The sequence below is a fragment of the Rattus rattus genome, chromosome 12 (genome assembly GCF_011064425.1).
Source record: "Rattus rattus isolate New Zealand chromosome 12, Rrattus_CSIRO_v1, whole genome shotgun sequence".
Lineage (NCBI taxonomy): Eukaryota > Metazoa > Chordata > Mammalia > Rodentia > Muridae > Rattus > Rattus rattus.
Genome location: NC_046165.1, coordinates 5,234,286 through 5,252,817, shown reverse-complemented (window position 1 = coordinate 5,252,817; position 18,532 = coordinate 5,234,286). Strand labels below are relative to the sequence as shown.

The following is an 18,532-nucleotide window of genomic DNA, read 5'->3' as shown; positions in this document are numbered from 1 at the left end:
TCCTCAACTTTGATGCCTTCCCTCACGTGGAACTTCATTACTCTCCCCATTTTGATCCCAGCACACTGGTCTTAATCCCACCCGTGTCTGGCAGTGTGGCTCTCGTAGTCTGTCTTTCTAGTCACTAAAAGATAGCTACACATTTCTTCCCTTCCTGTTTCCAGCAAGAACATACATCCTCTCTCCTTTCACCAGACATATAGAATGTTCTATGTCATTCTGAGGCTTCTGGGGCTGGTTTGTAACAAGCCTTGCAAATTTCTTCCTGAGACTTGGAGCAGTCACTCTTGGGATGCAGCTGACATAGGGCAGGACACTCAAGTCACATAGGATGCCACTCTGAATGATCCTGTTGACAGTCCCAGAGCAGCACCTGGCCAAATGTCAACTTCCGGCTGTGTGAGGCAGCCATCTTGGGTATCTGGGCCTGCGCACCTTCCTATGACTGAAGCCCTTGCTCCTGTTCCAGACCATAGTCTAAGGGCAGTCTCCACACAAGAGCTGCTAGTGCAGGCCAGTCAGCCCACATAAAGTAGTACAAACAGTTTAAGCCACTCTGTGTCTGAGTGGTTTGTTTTGAGTACAGTAGGTGATGGGATCAGTCAACCTCATCAGACCAAAGTAGGGACGATGTCACCGTCATTTGAGAGCTCTGGTACTAGCCCAGGTAAGGAACAACTCTCATCCAATATTTTTTTGTGGGAACAAACTAAACCAAGCAAAACTTACCATTTATCCTGAGGTAGAATAGGCTTACTAACAAGGGGTAGTGAGGAAACATATATTTTTATAAAAATGGAAATGTTTTTCTAAGCAAGCTGTAAGTTGAGATATTTTGGGGCTTGAAATAGGATTCTCATACCACTAGGTATTGCTTACAGCAAACGTTGTTTGTCTGCTGCAGGGGAGAATGCCTGCCACTCCTGAGTGAACCTGTATTCTCTCTACTGTATAATGTTAAAAAAAAAAGTCATGGTAATCTTCACAGAATAAGCACTACCTTAGCATATTCTTGCTAGAAGGCATTTAGACAAGACTATACTATATGCAATAGAAACACTCCATTATTGGTTTCCTAATTCTATATCACGGGACTAATTACTACACGGTATACAGACTCAGGGTATCTCAACATAAGCTTGTAATGACTGCCAGGCAGCTGAAAAGGGAGAAGTGACATTTTTATATTCCTGACCTCTAGTGGAGGCTGGACAGAGGTTAGCCGGGGTCATCACAACTTGGTGTTCAGATTACATTTTCCAAGAGAACTTCTAGGGACATGTCCACCTCTACTGAGCCTGCTTTTCATGCTATCTGGTGTTAATCCTAGGGCTGGGAGCAGCACGGTGCTAGAAGTGGTGGCATTTGGTGCAAGGGTCATGGTTTGCAGCAGAGAGGACTACCTTCCAGCCAGGTTTACTGGGAGACAAAGGGGGACTGTCGAGACCTGCGATTTTGGCTGAAGAGGCTGCTTTGGAAATTGACATCACCGTCGGCAGGAAGAGGTGTCAAGGACTGGACTTGCAGGTATGGCTTTCCCTTCCCTCCCCCTGCCCCACCCAGTTATCATGACTATGTGGAACTTGTTGGGGAGGATGCCTCCGTAGTCTGAGAGCAGGGGCCTGGGCTGGGCGGGATGCAGCAGGACTGAGTTTGAGATTTGTGTCATAGTGGTTCTGTCTCCTTTTCTGACTGAAATGAAGGCCTGAGAGAGCTGACAGGGAGTACAGCCGTTTGAAGGAATAGGCTTCCCAGAAGATGGGACAGAGTCTCAGAGTGCAGACATTTGTATTTTGAATGCAGACATTTATTTATTCTTCGGGTTTACACGACAGGAACAGATTATATATTCTCAGAGAGGCGCACACCGCAGAACAAGTACAGAGGAACACGAACGGTTATTCTACAACATCACATAGCAGGTGTTCACAGAAGCGGCTGGGGTTACGGCACGGGGGGTTACGGCACGGGGTTACGGCACGGGGTTACGGCACGGGGTTACGGCACGGGGTTACGGCACGGGGTTACCGCATGGGGTTACGGCCTGGCACGGCGCAGCGCAGTGTGGCGCAATGTGGCGCGGTGCGGCGGAGGTGGGGAGTGCAGCCTCATGTGGGGAGTTTTGGTTCAATTCGGAGGGAGGCCTCATACAGACTTTCGTCGTCCAACACAATGGTTTCATCCACTAAGTACTTAGTTACCTGAAATGAGAGAAAGAAACAATAGAATTGTGGGACTTCTCAGGCTGTGGACAATGGGTGTCCTGTGAAAATTTTCTTTTTCTTTCTTCTTTCTTTCTTTCTTTCTTTCTTTTTTTTTTTTTTTTTTTTTGAGACAGGGCCTTATTCTACAATCCAAGGCTGGCCTGGAACTCACTATGTAGCCCAGGTTAGCCTTGAGCTTGAGACCATCCCTCTGTTCTAGTCTGCCAAATGTAGAGATTACAGATATACATCACCATGCCTCAATGGAACCAAACTCTTTTGTAGGTTCAGGACACACACGTGTGGGATATACATTTTTGGCCTCCTCTACTCCCTAAAGGGGTCTTGTTATGAGACAAGGCTAACTCTAGCCTCCAACACAGGATCTCTTGCCATAGCTTCCCAAGTGCTGGCACTACCATATTTGGCTGTGTTAATATAACTTTTCTTTCCACCTCCTCCTCTTCCCCCTCCTCGCCCTCCCCCCCTCCTTCTATTTTTAAAGATAGGGTTTCTCTGTGTAATAGCCTTGGCTGTCCTGGAACTCACTATGTAGACCAGGCTGGCCTCGAACTCACAGAGATCCACCTACCTCTGCCTTCCTAGTGCTAGGATTAAATGGGTGCACCACCACAGCCAGCATAACTTTTTTAAAAAAAATTATGTCTTAAGATTCATTTTGTGTGTATTTTGCTGGAGTTAGAACTACTGAGTTATATCCACAAGTTCCTATATTCTCTTAATAAACAATCTTAATAGTAATAAACCATACATGGTAAGAATGAGCCTTGATTGCTTTTCTTTCTTTGCTTCCTCCCCTCCTTCTCCTCTTCTCCCTCCCCCACTCCTCCCCTCCCCTTCCCCTCCTTCCCTTCTCTTTTCCCTCCCCCTCCTCTCCCTCCCCTCCCCCTTCTCCTCCTCCTCTTCCTCCTCCTTCTCCCTCTCCCCCTCCTCTTCTTTCTTTTGTTTTAGTTGATCACTTGAGGAAATGTTTTGGACTTGAACAGAACAAACAACTCCGGGATAGGCCAATTGTTGAATCTAAGTGGCAGGTTGATGGTGTTCACAATTCTTTCTGTTTGAACAGTTCCTTTCCAATGCCCCACAGCAGGATTAAACGGTATTGTGAGACTCATCTCAAGCAGGACTGTCTGGGGGTGGGGAGGACTTGTGTAGGCTTCCATGGCTGGGACTGAGGCAAAATGTTAGCATGAAAAATTGAGAATGGTCGCTCTGGGAAATTCAGTTATCTTTCCTTGGGCCTGTCCACTTTCCTCCTGATTCCAAGTCTTTGCTGAGTTCCTGTACATTCAAGGAGAGATCAGAGCTCTGACCTCTGGATCCAAGGTTCATGCATTTGTCAATTTGGAAGCAAGCACGCCTTTTTCCCTCCACAGAAACCAAGAGCAAGAAGGGAAAAGAAATGGTCCCTGCATTCTCTGCTTGCAAGTCGAATGACAGCTGTTTCAGGGAAAATCAAGCCTGCTGCTTTTTGTCTTGGGGAACTGACTCTGTCACCATGAAGGTCAGAAGCATCTGGACGCTGATTGACAGTAACAGATGGCCTGTCCACTTTCCTGTGTCTTATCAACAGCTCACACCCTGCATATCTAGGAAGACCACCTTTTATCTGACGGCACTCAGCCTGTAGGTGAAGACAGGGTGACCTACGGCCCTCATCAGATGAACTAGTCTTCCAGCCCTAGCCAGGAGCTCCATGTAAGGGGATCCTAGAATTTATTGGAGTACTCTGCTCCCAGAACAGACTGGCCAGTCCTTTCCATGAATACATAGTGCAGTATCCCTGTGATGCTCCCCTGGAGCTGGAGACTGGTGGTAAAGCCATCCCTGCAGAGACACTTGGTAGATCTGAAGGAGCAGTGGTGTTTATTTGGTCTGAACCTCAGAGCGTGGGAGAAGGTTAAGGTGGTGGTAGGAGATAGATGAGAGCCTTGAAATTTTGAGGATAACTTCTGAGACTTTCAAGGGTGCCATGTTCATTATAATGCACAGTGTGTGAGACACCAACATAGTTCCTCCAAATGCTGCTAACTTTAAATGGATAGTTATGCCTTAATATTATTATTTTTCTCTCTGTGATGTGTGTGTGTGTGTGTGTGTGTGTGTGTGTGTGTATGTGTGTGTGCATATAAAGATCAGAGGACAACCTTTTCCAAAGACTCTTTGGGTCTCTGCTGTGCACTGCTGTGAAGTCAGTTTAGTTGGCAGGTGTGATGGTTTGAATAAATATGGCCCCCATAGGCCTATAGGGAGTGGCACTATTAGGAGGTGTGGCCTTGGGGTAGGTGTGGCTTTGTGGGAGGAGGTGTGTCAGTAGGGGGTGGGTTAGGTCTCAGAAGCTCAAGCTTGGCCAGTGTGTCACTGTCACTTCCTGCTACCTACAGATCCAGATGTAGAACTCTTCAGCTACCTCTCCAGTACAATGCAGTCTCCCTGCATGCCCCATTTAAATGTTTTCCTTCCTAAGAGTTGCTGTGATCACGGTGTCTCTTCACAGCAATTAAAGCTTAACTAAGACCGCCTGAGTGTCTGCAGATTTTCTTTCCCAGTCACAGGAGTCAAAGACTCCCATCTTGTCATAGGAACATGGTGCTTAAGAACACACTGTGAACATGAACTGTGACTGGATTTTATGGGCTTTGAGGATTTGAACTCAGGTCCTCATGCTTTTATAGCAAATTGTTTTACCCACTCAGCAAATGGTTCTCAACCTTCCTAATGCTGCGACCGTTTAATACATGTTGTGGTGATCCCAGCCACAAATTATTTTTGTTGCTACTAATTTTGCTACTGTTAAGAATCATAATGCCTCCGTCCCCAGCTCTGAAAAAAAGAAAAGAAAAAAAAAAGAATCATAATGCCAATATCTGTGTTGACAGATGGTATTAGGTAACTCTTGTGAAAGGGTCGTTTGTGCCCAAAGAGGTTGTGATGCACAGGTTGAGAACTACTGCGCTAGGCCATCACCTCAGCCCTTAATAATCTTTATTATAGGCTAAATGATGTGTGGCTGGGATGTAACTCAATGCTTGCCCAGCATGCTAGAAGTTAATTCTAGCCCTCAGGAGGTTGCTAGATGTGGTGGGAGGCAGAGTGAGGCCAATCTCTATGAGCTCAAGGCCAAGGTGGACTACATATTGTGCTCCAGGCCAGGCAGACCACAGACCACACACATTTTTGGCTTAGACCGTGTGTGTGTGTGTGTGTGTGTGTGTGTGTGTGTGTATGTGTGTGTGTGTGGTGTTTGTGTGTGTGTGTGTGTGTGTGTGGTGTGTGTGTGTGTGTGTGTGTGTGTGTGTGTGTGTGTGTGTGTGTGTGTGTGTGTGTGTGTGTGTGTGTGTGTGTGTGTGTGTGTGTGTGTGTGTGTGTGTGTGTGTGTGTGTGTGTGTGTGGTGTGTGTGTGTGTGTGTGTGTGTGTGTGTGTGTGTGTGTTCTGGAGACAGAACTCACATCTCTGGATGGAATCATCTTGAGTATCATGATTCTTCCTCTGCCATGTGTTTGCTAGTGTAAGAGCCATCTTCTCATAAAGAATCACTATGACAGTCATGACAGGTAATTGACATACAATTGCCTGATATACAAGTCATTCAAATTTCAAGTACCCTTCAAATCTTCATAGAGTCTTCCAAGTACTTGTACATTATTATTATGTGTGTATATGTGGTGTGTAAGTGTGTGTGTGTGGGGCATTCATATGCCGTGGTGTGCATGTGGATATCAGATGACAACTTTTGGGAGTCAGTTCTCTTTTTGTGGGTTTTGGTGTGTTTTAACCTAGGGTAATATCGTGTGTGTGTGTGTGTGTGTGTGTGTGTGTGTGTGTGTGTGTGCACACATGTGATGTATGTTTGATTTTTCCTTTTTGCTCTACGAGGTTGGATGGAACTTCATGGGCTCCATGAGGCCTCAAGCATGCTAAGCAAACATCCTACCACTGATCGATACTGAGGCTTTACTTTTTTGTCTATTTCCCTCCAGCGTGCAAACTCATGAGGACAAGTACTTATCTATTTTGTGCTCTGTGCTTTATGGCCTGAGACGGTGCTGGAAGCACAGTACTCCTTCTATAGATAGGTGTCTGTTGAGTGAATGAAGAGCAACATACTAATGGCCCAGTTAGTTCTCCATGGATCTTCTCTACATGGCAGAACAGAACATGGCACAGAATTAGAGACAGGTTCTCTCTTTTATGTAGCTATGACTGTCCTGGAACTCACCATGTAGACCAGGTTGGCCTGCCTTGAACTCACAGAGATCCTCCTGCCTCTGCTTCCTTGGTGCCTAGATTAAGGGTATGTACCATATCATACCCAATAACACTTTTATTTTTTTGAGACAGGGTTTCAGGTAGTCCAGGCTGGCCTCAAATTTTCAATGTAGCCAAGAATGTCCTGGAATTTCTTGATCCTTTGCTTTCACCTTTTAAGTGCTAGTATTACAGGCCCTGGTCATGTGCCTGGATTTATACTAGGGATCCAACGCAGGGCTTTATGCATGCTAGGCAAGTACTCTGTCAACATCACCAACTCCAACACAAGAGTTGGGTTTGGTTAGTAGCAGAGAAAGACAAAAATGAGCTAGATGTCCATCCACATAAAGGATTAGTCAGAGGGATGGCTGTCTTTGCAACTTTAAACAAGGGTAAATCACAGGAAGGAGTGACTCCAGACATATGAGAAAACACAATGGCGCTAGGCCATGGATGGCAAGTAACATCATAGTGACATCATAGTAGAGAAAATATGCTGTGTTTATGGATTGGCCCAGATGTAGACTTGAGAAGAAGGATACTCTTGTCTTTGGGAGGAAATATATGTGATTTCCGCGACTTGGAAGTATAACACTTTTCAAGAAGAGAAGTATCTGGGACTGGGGATGTGGCTCTCTCTCCTGACTTCCATTTGCAAAATCCCAGGTTTGAGCTTCATTCAGCACCATACAAAAAGAGCATGGTGGTGTCTGCCTATTTTCCTAGCCCTTGGGAGACAGAGGCAAGAGTATCAAGAGTTCAAGGTCGTCTCTGGCTACCTATTGAATCTGAGGCCAGCAGGGGCTACATGAGACTTTGAAAAACGTCAACCAAAGGCCAATTTACCAGGCTGATCAAGATGGCCCAGCTGGTAAAGGCATTGCTGACAAGCCTTGTGATGTAAATTCAATTCCTGGAATTTATATGGTGGAAGGAGAAATGTGACTCCTACAAATAGTCCTCTCATTTCCACGGGCACTGTGGTACATGTGTATATGAACACACACACACACACACACACACACACACAACATGCATGCACACCCTGTGAACTGAAAAACAAGCAAAACCGCAACTAACCAACCAACCACAGGGGATGTCCAGAGCCCCTCTAGTCTTGTGGGAGAGCAGACATTGTTTTAAGCCAGCCTGCGGGATGTCAAATAAGGCAAGAATTACAAGGAAGGACCAGCTTGTTTAATGGCCAGGGGACAGGGATGGTTTCCTGATGGAAATGGCGTATTTAAGCTGGACCATGAGGATCCTTGAAGGGATGAGGGAAGATGCTTCAGAAAACGTCAGACGCCTATGCAGACGCACCACCGTGAAGGAAAGGAGACCTCTTACCTTTGGCTTGGGCTCGATTTTGTAAGTAGTCTGCTGAAACTGGCGAATCTCGCGGATAATATGGGAGATCTGCAGGAAGGCAGAAGAGTTTTAGAACAGTCTGCTCTCCTCTGTTGCCTTATGGATGGAAACGGTCATTGGTAGCTATATCTGAAGTCATTCTGACTCCTGGAAAACTCCGCTGGCTTTCTTTACACCAGCCATCTGTTTCTGAGGTGAAATCTGTTTGTGTGGGGGACAGCTGTGCTGATGTGTGCATGCAGGAGGCATGCGTGCGTGCATTTTAAAGAGAACTCCCTTAGTCAGGGCTGCAGATTTCCCAACACCACTACAACACAAACGTCAGGCTGCCAATCAGAGTGGGTGCCAGATATGTGGGTGTCTAATGTGTGCATGCCAGGATGCAGAACATGAGGGCTTCTCTCCATCGCCAAGATGGAGTTGCTCATCTGTGTTGGAAAGATACCCTTTGTATTACTATGTAAGCCCATTTGACAAAACGGGTGCAAATAGAGGCTCTGTGGTTGGGGTGAGTGAGAGACATGGACAGCTAGGAGTTCTGTGCCTGCTCAGAGAGGTCTCCTTAGATCCTCTCAGCCTCGTGTCATGGATCTTTTGGAGCAGATTTGAAACTTGTTTTCTTGAATGGTGGTGTTGCAGAGTGATTTTTCCATAGTTACACAAAACAAGCATTTCTGTGGCTATTAAAGGGTGAGGATGAGGTGAGCTTTAAGATCAGACCCAGCTCTTCTTTTTTACATAGGTGAGGTATCTTGACCTCATCCATCCTTCCCTATAGGGAGGGGTACTGGACTGAAGTGCGAAAGGCAGGTAACACAGGGCTAAGGATGTTAGTGTCAGCCATGGTTTTACTGGAGGCAACTGGCAGCACAGGTTGTGCTGGGGCAGAGGCTGGGTGGTTCAGTCTGGAGTGAGTTGTGCCCGCATTAGGGAGACATACCATCCTCATCTTGGAGAAGTTGACCAGGCCGTCATCTGTGTAATTGGGTGTTCCCTCCTCGAGGAATGCCAAGTCGGTCAGGTACATCCCCAGGTAAGGGACACAGGGTGGCTCACAACTTGGAAAGAAATGGCATTCACAGTTTTTTACTTAAGGAAAGGGACTTCTGCTAAGAGAAGAGCACTCTGCATGCAGATTTTGCCTGGATAGAGGCAAAGGGATTGGTAGTTATGAAGAATCACAGGGCACACACAGGCATTGATAGACTCCCAGCCATGCTGGAGTGTAGGATAGTATGGAGCTGCCTGGGCCCTCACGCACAGGCTATGAGAAAGGGTCTTACTGGAATCTCCTCCCTCTATGACCCCAAATGCCTTTTTACTTCTCTGACATATTCGCAGTGCAGTTCCCCATCTGTTCCCCATCACCTCCTGGTTCACAGTTTTTCCCCACTGTTATTCTGTGTTTAGTCACCTCTGGGAAGGCTGTGCCACCCATGCCCAAGTTCCAGCAGTCACTCAGTGCGGCGTTCCCAAGACCTGTCTTCTTGTCACCTAGGTTTGAGGGCCAAAGCAGGAAACTCTGGCCCTCTGACCATTTTCCTGGAAGTGTCTTCTGGAAAGGGTGGGGGAATTCTCAGGGTCTGTAGTTACAAGAGATGAGACTCTGGTGTGATGGACCAAGCCTCTGATGTGTAGCTCTGAGCATGGGCTCATGTCCATGTACCATGACAGCTTTCTGGTGCCTTGGGTGTGGAGGAGTGTTCAGGGGGAAGGAATAATGGGTTGATGATGGAGTGAGCAGCCACTACCCTCCTCCCTTCAGCAGCTTTGGGGGAGCTCCTGAGATAGTCCACTATGGCAACCTCCTCTCAGCTCAGCACAGAGATGCCAGAGGAATTGTTCCTCTGGCCGCTTGAGACTCTTGCTATGGTGTGAGGTACAGACCTTGAACCTGTCTCCATCTCCCCTGTGCTGGGATTAAAAGTGAATACTATCACATCTGATCGTGTTGTTATTGTTTTTGCCACTGGGTCTCTCTACCTAGCCCAGGCTTCCTGACCATCAAACCTGATTTTATTGATACTGGCGAATCAAACTTAGAGAACTAAGTAAACACTGTACCAACTAAGCTATATTCCCATTCTGAATTGCTTAGGAGGTCATCAATAGATAACTATCTAGTAAGATCGTTCTTGAACAAAGATGCAGCATTGCCCCACTGTTAAGAGTTAATCCAAGTGGACCTGTCAGTCACTTGGACAGGGAAATGCTGCTTAGGAGCCTGTTCCTGAGATCTTTTAGAGTGAGATGCCTACCTAAGCCTGTAGGTCACCACAGTGGTCAGTCCCCTTCTTGCTCATTCTCATCCCTTGGGCATGTATCTTAAATGCTACCGTGAACTCTATATGTTTCTATATGTCTTCTACACTGCACTGCGAATCCTGCCTGAACTTTTGTTTTTTGATGGAAATCACTAAGACCAGTGAGATGGAGTGTACAGAGTAAGAACCCAGTGACAACCCAGTGATGAAGAAGATTTTAGGGATTTATGAATGGGGTGTAGACCCTTCAGAGATTTATGAATGGGGTGTAGACCCTTCAGAGATTTATGAATGGGGTGTAGACCCTTCAGAGATTTATGAATGGGGTGTAGACCCTTCAGAGATTTATGAATGGGGTGAAGACCCTTCAGAGATTTATGAATGGGGTGTAGACCCTTCAGAGATTTATGAATGGGGTGTAGACCCACATGGGAGAGTCACTACAAGACCCTTTGGGTAGGTCACCATTCCTGCCTGAAGACTGTTGTCAGTTAATTATCTTCTGGTTTTTGTTCCTTTCCTGGTGAAACAGACGCCCCAGCATCACTGGACATGGTTTGCTCTCCGTCTTCACAGAGCAGATCTGCCTTACATAAAGACCTTGGTTCCCAGAAAACCCCTGAGCTCTCTGCCCTGTGCCACAGGCAGCAGAGGGCTCGAGGGGAGGCACTTACACAGGCATACAGGAGACCTGAAAGGGAAGACAGTCAGGAGAGGGTCAGACAGAATGGGAGCCACGGAGACAGTTAGGTAGCAGTAGTGGCTGCGGTGGGTGAGGAAGCCGTGTGAAGGAGGCAGATGGAGTAACGCCCAGAGGCAGACGGACAGTTGGTGAATGCACAGGGGCAGCTCCGTACAAGCACAGTCCACAAGGGCTCCAGGGAGCCCGGGCGGAGGAGAGACGGCCGGATAGCACAGATGAGTTCAACATCTGTCTGAGGACATAAACAAAGTTGAAATGGTCAAGGCAAATGGCACATTGAGCCAGTGAAGGATGGACAAGAGGTAGGGCAGAAAGGAAGCAAGAAGAGGAGGCAGGTGAGGCTGACTGGGAAGAAGGAGTTAGCAGGGCATTCCAGCCAGTGTCAAGGGCTGGAGTTGTTGGCTGTCCCAGGCCAATGTACAGTACTGGGGCTCTTATCCGCTCTGGTCAAGAGATCCCTTACAGAAGGGAAGAGAGTATTCCTGGAAGTTGGAGGGACCCAGCATTTCCAAGGTCCAGTGAGAAGCCAGCCAGCTAGGAACGAGACAGGGACCGATGGGAGTGGAACCTAGTATTGACGCCTGAAGAAACCATCTCTCAGGACTAATAAAAGCAGAGCTTTGTCTTTTCAGAGTCCACATCTCATGAGTATGTGGCCAAAGTGAGCCCAGTCATTGCTTTCTTGTTAGTGGTACACGAACTTCATGAGATGGTACCCAAGGCAGACTTCAGAGTACTGGTCTTGGAGACCAGCAGAGGCCAAATCCAGGCTCTAATGCCATGGCCACCTGACCTTGGCATGCACCCCCGTCCTTCATTTAGGAAGACAGGATTGAGCGAGCTGTCTTAGGGTTAGGGTACACAATGTCTGGAGATGTTTCTGGTAGTCCTAAGTAGAGAGATGTCATTAGCAGCCCATGGAGCAAGGCCAGGGTGTGCCTACAAATCCCACACTGTACCAGGAAACTCTTGAACACAGAACCATCCTGGTCCAAGTGACAACAGTCCTGGAGTTGAGACACCCACATCCCAGGAAGTGTCGATGGGGTTCAATGGCAATGGTTAGGGAGGTGCCTTGCAAACTGGAAGATAAAATTATCAACCATTGGTAAAACCGCATTTCTTTGATTCTAAGATGCAACTGTCAGTAATGTGTGCACTCGTTCTGATGACTATTTCTGCACACGAACAAGAGACAGCGACTTAAATGAATCACCTGGGCATATCGCTTATTGGAGTCACTAAAATGGAAAGTTGCATTTAAGAATCAAGAAATCTGGCACCAACTCTATGGTCAACCCAGGATATTTGTTCTGGCATTTCTCTAATAGGTAATGGAAAGCAAAGGTGATTGACTGCTGGGGTCTGGAGAGTCTATAGGTCTTGTGAGTAGGCAGAGGGGACAGACAGACCTCTTGCTCGGACTGGTTGTTGCGTGAAGATGCCTCTGTAACGTGGGCCACAATTTTAAACACAACAATGAAGACGCAGCACTTACTTTCGCAAAGTTTCTCTGAGGTTCTTAAATCGGCCATCTGATGACACAAGCTTTTGGAGCTTGTCAAACAGAGATTTCGTCTGGAAGGAATCAGAAGCATTTACTAACATTGATCACACACCCAGGCCCCAAGCCCCAGACTCTAGCCCGTGATCTAACAAGCTCCAGGCCACATTTGAATTTGGAGACTTTCTGTGCCTGGCAACCTCATCCCTGATGTCCTTAGGAGTTCGGCTCAATTTCTGTCATAAGCACCTCTCTTCACATACATCTCCCAAAACACCAAAGTGAGCAATGACCCCGGAAACTGGTGAGATCCTGTGAACTGGTGATTTAGGAGGACGTGGTGAGGGGTGTTTGTATTTAGAACAGAAAATGATTAACTAGAATGCTCATGGTCGTGAGTTTTGGTTTTGTTTTTGTTTTCAGTGCTAAGGACTGAATCTGGGCTTCTGACATACAGAGTAAGTGCCTTGCCACCGAGGTATATGCCAGCCCTTTAGGGCGGTTCCATGAGCTGGCCAGATAGACTAGGCAATTTTTCACACCTTTACTCTGATGGGCCAGGAATGCCATCCAAGGTCAAGAATTGAGGGGAGGGATGGCAGAAGAACGGATCACCCCAGAAGGAAAGGCTTGGGTGGAAAGGGTGAAATGCTTGGGAAAGGGTGTGTAAAATGATCAGCCAGGCCTGGGCTAAACATGAGCAGGGAAAAGAGCAGGCAGCTGGGTTTGTCTGGCAAGAAGAGCTGCATTCTCAGGAGAGGGCCCCGTACTGCATCTGTCTCTCTGCTCTCTTCCCTGCCTGGTCTACTGGATGTCTCTTTGATGTACTCAGGCCCCCTAGTTATAAAAGGGAGGGAGGAATTAGTTTTTCCCTATCCAGATCTGGCCCTCAAAATCCAGAATGTAGCTGAGAAACCGTGCCAAGGATCACAAGACCAGGAGTACTGATCAGCCCCAGACGGACATCGTCGCAGGCCACAGTGTGTGCAGTCACAGAACGTGGCAATCCAAACATCTATGCTGATGAATGCTCAGCGTACGCCCTTTGAGGAGGAAGACAGGACAGAGACACTGACTGGTTTGGCTCCTTAGCTGCAAAGAGCGGGAGCTCCAGTGTTTAGACTGACCGTCTCAAAGCACAAGCACATTCCAATCTGATGACAGACATGTGACAGCAGAACAGAACCTACACCAAGTTAAGGCATGTGACTGAGTTTCCTTTAAAACTATCTTTCAGCACCCTGAAGCTTGTAGGCTAATCAATGCTGGGGTCTTGGTGACTGCTCATATCATCTCTTCCTTTGGTAGTACCCTCTTCCCTCCTTGTCTACTCATGTGCAGAGAAATGACCCAGGATGGATTCAGGTCAGATGTGGGGGTTTAGCAACAGATGTGGGACCTTCTCAGCCTCTGTCACGTACTCTCAGCATGCACAAGAGCAAATCCCCATTCCTTAGATACTCACTAAGGGTCGTACTAGGGTAGAAATGGTAGGTTTTGGGCGATGGATACCCATACTTTGAAGCTATAAACATGTATACAGGCCAGTGTGTGTGTGTGTGTGTGTGTGTGTGTGTGTGTGTGTGTGTGTGTGTGTGTGTGTGTGTGTGTGTGTGTGTGATTTGTAAATGTATGTAGAGGTCAGAGGGCTTACTTCAGGAGTCTTCCTTCTACCATGGGTTCTGGGGATTGAACTTAGGCCTCAAAGCTTACACACAAACCACTTTACCTACCTACCAAGCTATCTCATTGGCTCTATGTAGGTTACTGTTGTGTGGGGACCAGCTATGGCTCTGAGCAGTGCACAATTTGTTTCATCGACCTTCTCATGCCTATTGTGTACATAGACTGCCTTTGGGCTGCTGTACTCTATCCAGGATAGAGTTTGAAAGGCCATACAGCTTTTTTTATTGTGCTTAGGTTAGACCTAGAGCTCTCACTTTCTAGTGCTCCTGGGATGCTAGGCCCCTGGATCTTGAGGGTCTCTGGACATCAGAGGGCAGAAAAGGTAGAAGATCTAGATATGTTACTGGAATCAAGGCACAAGCAAAGTCTATGTCAGGAACATTGTCAAGAAGGAAGATGCTTCTGTTGCCTCCAAAATACCTTCTTTTCCTGTTTATCAAATAGAAGACACCAAGTGATGAAGACTGTCTCCTCCCAAAGAGGCCAAGGTATATAGGGAGCTGAAGACTGGCTTTTGTCCCTACAGACTCAGCCTCCCTGAGGTGAGGAACCACAGGCCCATCACGAATTGTTGTTATCCCATAGAGTCACATTGAACACTTCCTTAAGGGACAGAGATTGTTTGAAAGATGACAGGGAAGGGAACTGAAAGCAGAAAGGAGAAACACATAATTTCAAAGCACATTTGACCTTCCTATATGGCTGGTCTGCATTTGACGTCATGCTTTATTGAATTAGGCTGACATACTGAAGAATGTGATAAAAACGAAACTTGTTTCAGGGGCTTTAGGAAGTGCGGCCATCTTGGTGGGTTACAAGAGTCCTCAGGCTATCTGCAGAGAGTTAATGCTGGTGGGGCCACGCACACGGCCTTCCACAAGCCACCAGAGCCAAGCACAGTGTAGATGCGTAACTACTGCATAGACAGAAAGACCAGAGAAGTCAGCCAGTTCAATACACTAGTAAAAGTTGAGGCCTGTGTGTGCTTCCAAGGTGCCTTTACCTTTATTAGACCAGGCTTGCTGGCTCCTAGTTCTGAGTAATGTTCTAGAAAGCAGGTCAGGCTGCATACATACACTGACCACTAACTTCTTTTGTTTTAGACTCTCATGGAAGAGAAGGGATGATTTCAGAATGGCCATGATCCCCATACCCCTTAAGTCCATGAGGATGGTGATGCTGAGGAAATACAGTCAAGAAATACAGCATGTGAATTCTAGGAAGAGTCTCGTGGGAGAGGAAGTGAAGCCCAGTCTAGGGGATCCTTGAAAAGGGTGCCTTAGGCTCTGTATGACCCAGGCTAATCCTTCACAAGTCATATTGACTCAGAAGACTTGGAGCTTCTGCAGGGTTTTGTTCAACCCTGACTTCAGTTTATGAGAGCACTGGCCAGTTGTCTCTGAAGTTCCCAGCTTCTATTCTTTCGTGGAGTTACTAACCATAAAGACATCTCCCATGGCTCTAACCCTGATCTGGGCATCAAGTGTGACAATGGGGAAGAGGCCCAGTCTCACTGAGATGTGAAGACTGGAGCTGAGTTGTACAAAGCAGGGGAGGACAGAAGATGGGAGTATTACAAAGCTTTCCTAGTTCGGAAGCTTACCTAAGTAGGAAGATTTATGGAGCTGCTGAACGTTAGTGGGTAAGATCCTAACCTGCTACTGGCTCAAGGAAGATAAAAAGAAACAGGCAGGAAAGGGAAAAACGAAGGGGATACAGAATGCAAATCTAGAGGGCTACAGATGGGGCAGGCTCCATGGTGACGCTAGGTCCTGCAAGATTCTCTCAGATGAAAGACCACAGATGCCACTGTCCAGTAGATTCCAGTTACCCAGATGGCTGGTGAAAATTGGAATCTTGGAAGGGAATATCTTAGCTCCTCTTCAGATCTTGGCTGGGAGTTTTATGAAGTTACTGCTCTTGTTCCAAACCAAGATGAAGAGTATTGGTATCAAAAATCACTGCCTTATGGCTCCCACTGTGGGATCTTTTTTTTTTTTTTTTCCGGAGCTGGGGACCGAACCCAGGGCCTTGCGCTTCCTAGGCAAGCGCTCTACCGTTGAGCTAAATCCCCATCCCACTGTGGGATCTTAATTGGCTAAGTAGGAACTGAAGTTTCACAGGTCCACTGCCACATCTGTGGGCCAGATATCGGGCCTTAACTGGCACTGTTTTCCTGGAAATCTGAACCCTCAGCTCAGTCTTTCCTTCACACCTGACGATTCTGGTTTCCCTGTTCTCAAACCCCAGCCCAGGACCCTCCGGGGGCAGTACCAGCTTTCTGTCCGCACCTGCTTAGAGACTTTGAGCCAGGTCTTCTTGAGTCGGAAGATTGCGCTGCGGTTGATGGAGGAAGTGATCTCCAGCACAGCATTGTAGTTGTGCAGGCAGCGGCAAATGTCGGCAACGGCCACCCACTTCTCGATGGTGCTTGCCCTTGCACTGACCTCCTCGTTGCGGAGAATTTCTGAAGCGATCAAGTTACTGATCTTTAAGCCGATGCAATAAGAGAGGAGGAAAAAAAGTATGAGAAATGAATACTGTAAAGATAATAAATCGTTATTTACAGACACAATTTCATGTTAAAAATCCCCAAACAAAGAACTAGAAAACTGTCGGTACAAATGCTTAATATAAAAAGGAGACATTGCCCTATAAATTACTGATGCTCAATTAAAAAAACACAACGAAGCTGACCATGCACCTGTAGTTTCAGTACTTAAGAGGCATAGGAAGAGGCCAGCCTGAGCTACATGGTAAGATGTTACCTCAATAAAATAAAATAAAAACAAATGAGCAAAAATATAATGGCAAAGATTCTTTTGGCCACCAAAATAGCAAGAGAGCTACGAATTACCTTGGAATTTAAGTTAATGAGAACCATATAGGATGTTTCATGGGAGAAAGAGGTTATTGGAGGATGTAAATGCTTGATAAGTGCCACTTTTTCATACTAACCTATGAGTTCAATGTAAAACAAACACCCAGTGAAAATTGCTTTGGAACTTGATAGAGTGACTCTTCAAGTTCACGTGGAAGAATAAACACATATGACAAGCCTGGTTTCTGAGGGAACTTCCCACCATGCTCCCTTCTGGAATAGGATACATACTTGGTCCCACATACGCAGTAGACTAGACCTCCTTAGAATCCTGCAGTCTGCCAACAATCACATTCATACTAACAAGTCGAGTTAGAACTGGAGTGGCTAAGGGGATGGAAACTGGGGCCCAAACACCAGAAAACTAAAATTGCAAGGAGCTGGGGAATCAGGAAACATCTGCTTCCCTGCATGCTGCCTTGCATCTGTAATAGTTTAAAATAGAAAGTAAATGAAGTATAATAATAATAATAATAATAATAATAATAATAATAATAACAATAATAAATGAAAGCATTGCAATGAAGTAAATGCATTTTTTGTATGCTAGTTAAAATTTAAAAGTCTTTCAAAAGGTAGAGAAAAAGACTTGTTATTGAAAAAACAAAGGTGTTCAGAGCCAATTACACACAAACAGGTCCAGCCCTGCTACCAAGAAACCTTCCCTACGGCAGTTGCTGCAGCATAGATGCCAAGAGGGGGTATGGGATTTTAATTTGTTTTGCATTTGTTATTTATTTCTGTGTGTATGTGTGCATGCAGGAGGGTGGGATGGCGTATTCCACAGTGCATGTGAGAACAACTTGAGGTCGTCTGCTTCTCTCCTTCTGCCATATGGGCTCGGGCGATCAGCCTTGGCAGCAGGCTTTCCCACTGATACATCTTGTCAAAATCATTAAAATATCTTTCCACATAGAAAACACCAGACTAAAAACCTTTCAAAAAGAACGAAAAAAAAAATTTTTTTTTGAAAGAACAAGTCAGCGAGATCCCCCACAGGAGAGAGAAAGAAAAAAAAATCTTGTTAATTTATTCTACAAAGCTACCACTGTGTTCTAGCACCAGAGACAGGAAAAAAAAAGAAAAAAACAAAACAAGAGAGAAATATCAGGCGTGCAGCTATTTATAGTCTATGGCTGTGTTAGGTTTGTGCCCGAGGCACAGGACCTTTGAAGATTAGAAAACTCCGTCATTCTCATTTACCACATCAACGGAGTATAGGAAGGAGGGATCCTATGACTATCTTCGCAGCTACAGAACAAACTTTTTTTTTTTTTTCCGGAGCTGAGGACCGAACCCAGGGCCTTGTGCTTGCTAGGCAAGCGCTCTACCACTGAGCTAAATCCCCAACCCCTAGAACAAACTTTTGAGCAAAAAAAATCAACTTATGAGACGGTGAGATGAGTAGTCCATGGTTAAAAGCACTTGCTGCTCTAGCAGAGGACCTGGGTTCAGTTCCCAGCACCCATGTTATGTTGCCCACAACCTGTAACTACAATTCTACAGGACCCGAGGCCTTCTCTGGCCTCTGCTGGCACCTTCATGAACGAGGCACACAGAAATATACTCAAGGCATACACACATACGCATTAAAAATAAGTAAAAATTAAAGAGTCAACATTCGTGATAGAAATTATTGCATTTGAGGA

The 18,532-nt window shown here is 46.2% G+C and overlaps 1 protein-coding gene across 1 annotated transcript in view; it reads right to left on the bottom strand.

Annotated features, from left to right (window-relative positions):
- Nucleotides 1-1,781: 1,781 nt before the first annotated feature.
- The window catches only part of LOC116913408 (ras-specific guanine nucleotide-releasing factor 1), a gene marked incomplete at its 5' end in the record, with an annotated part of 43,133 nt that continues 26,382 nt past the window's right edge, over nucleotides 1,782-18,532 (bottom strand). Inside the window, 5 exon segments of the mRNA XM_032917592.1 lie at nucleotides 1,782-2,201; nucleotides 7,825-7,893; nucleotides 8,786-8,903; nucleotides 12,311-12,390; nucleotides 16,294-16,491. Of these exon segments, the coding sequence (XP_032773483.1) occupies nucleotides 2,109-2,201; nucleotides 7,825-7,893; nucleotides 8,786-8,903; nucleotides 12,311-12,390; nucleotides 16,294-16,491 (558 nt within the window).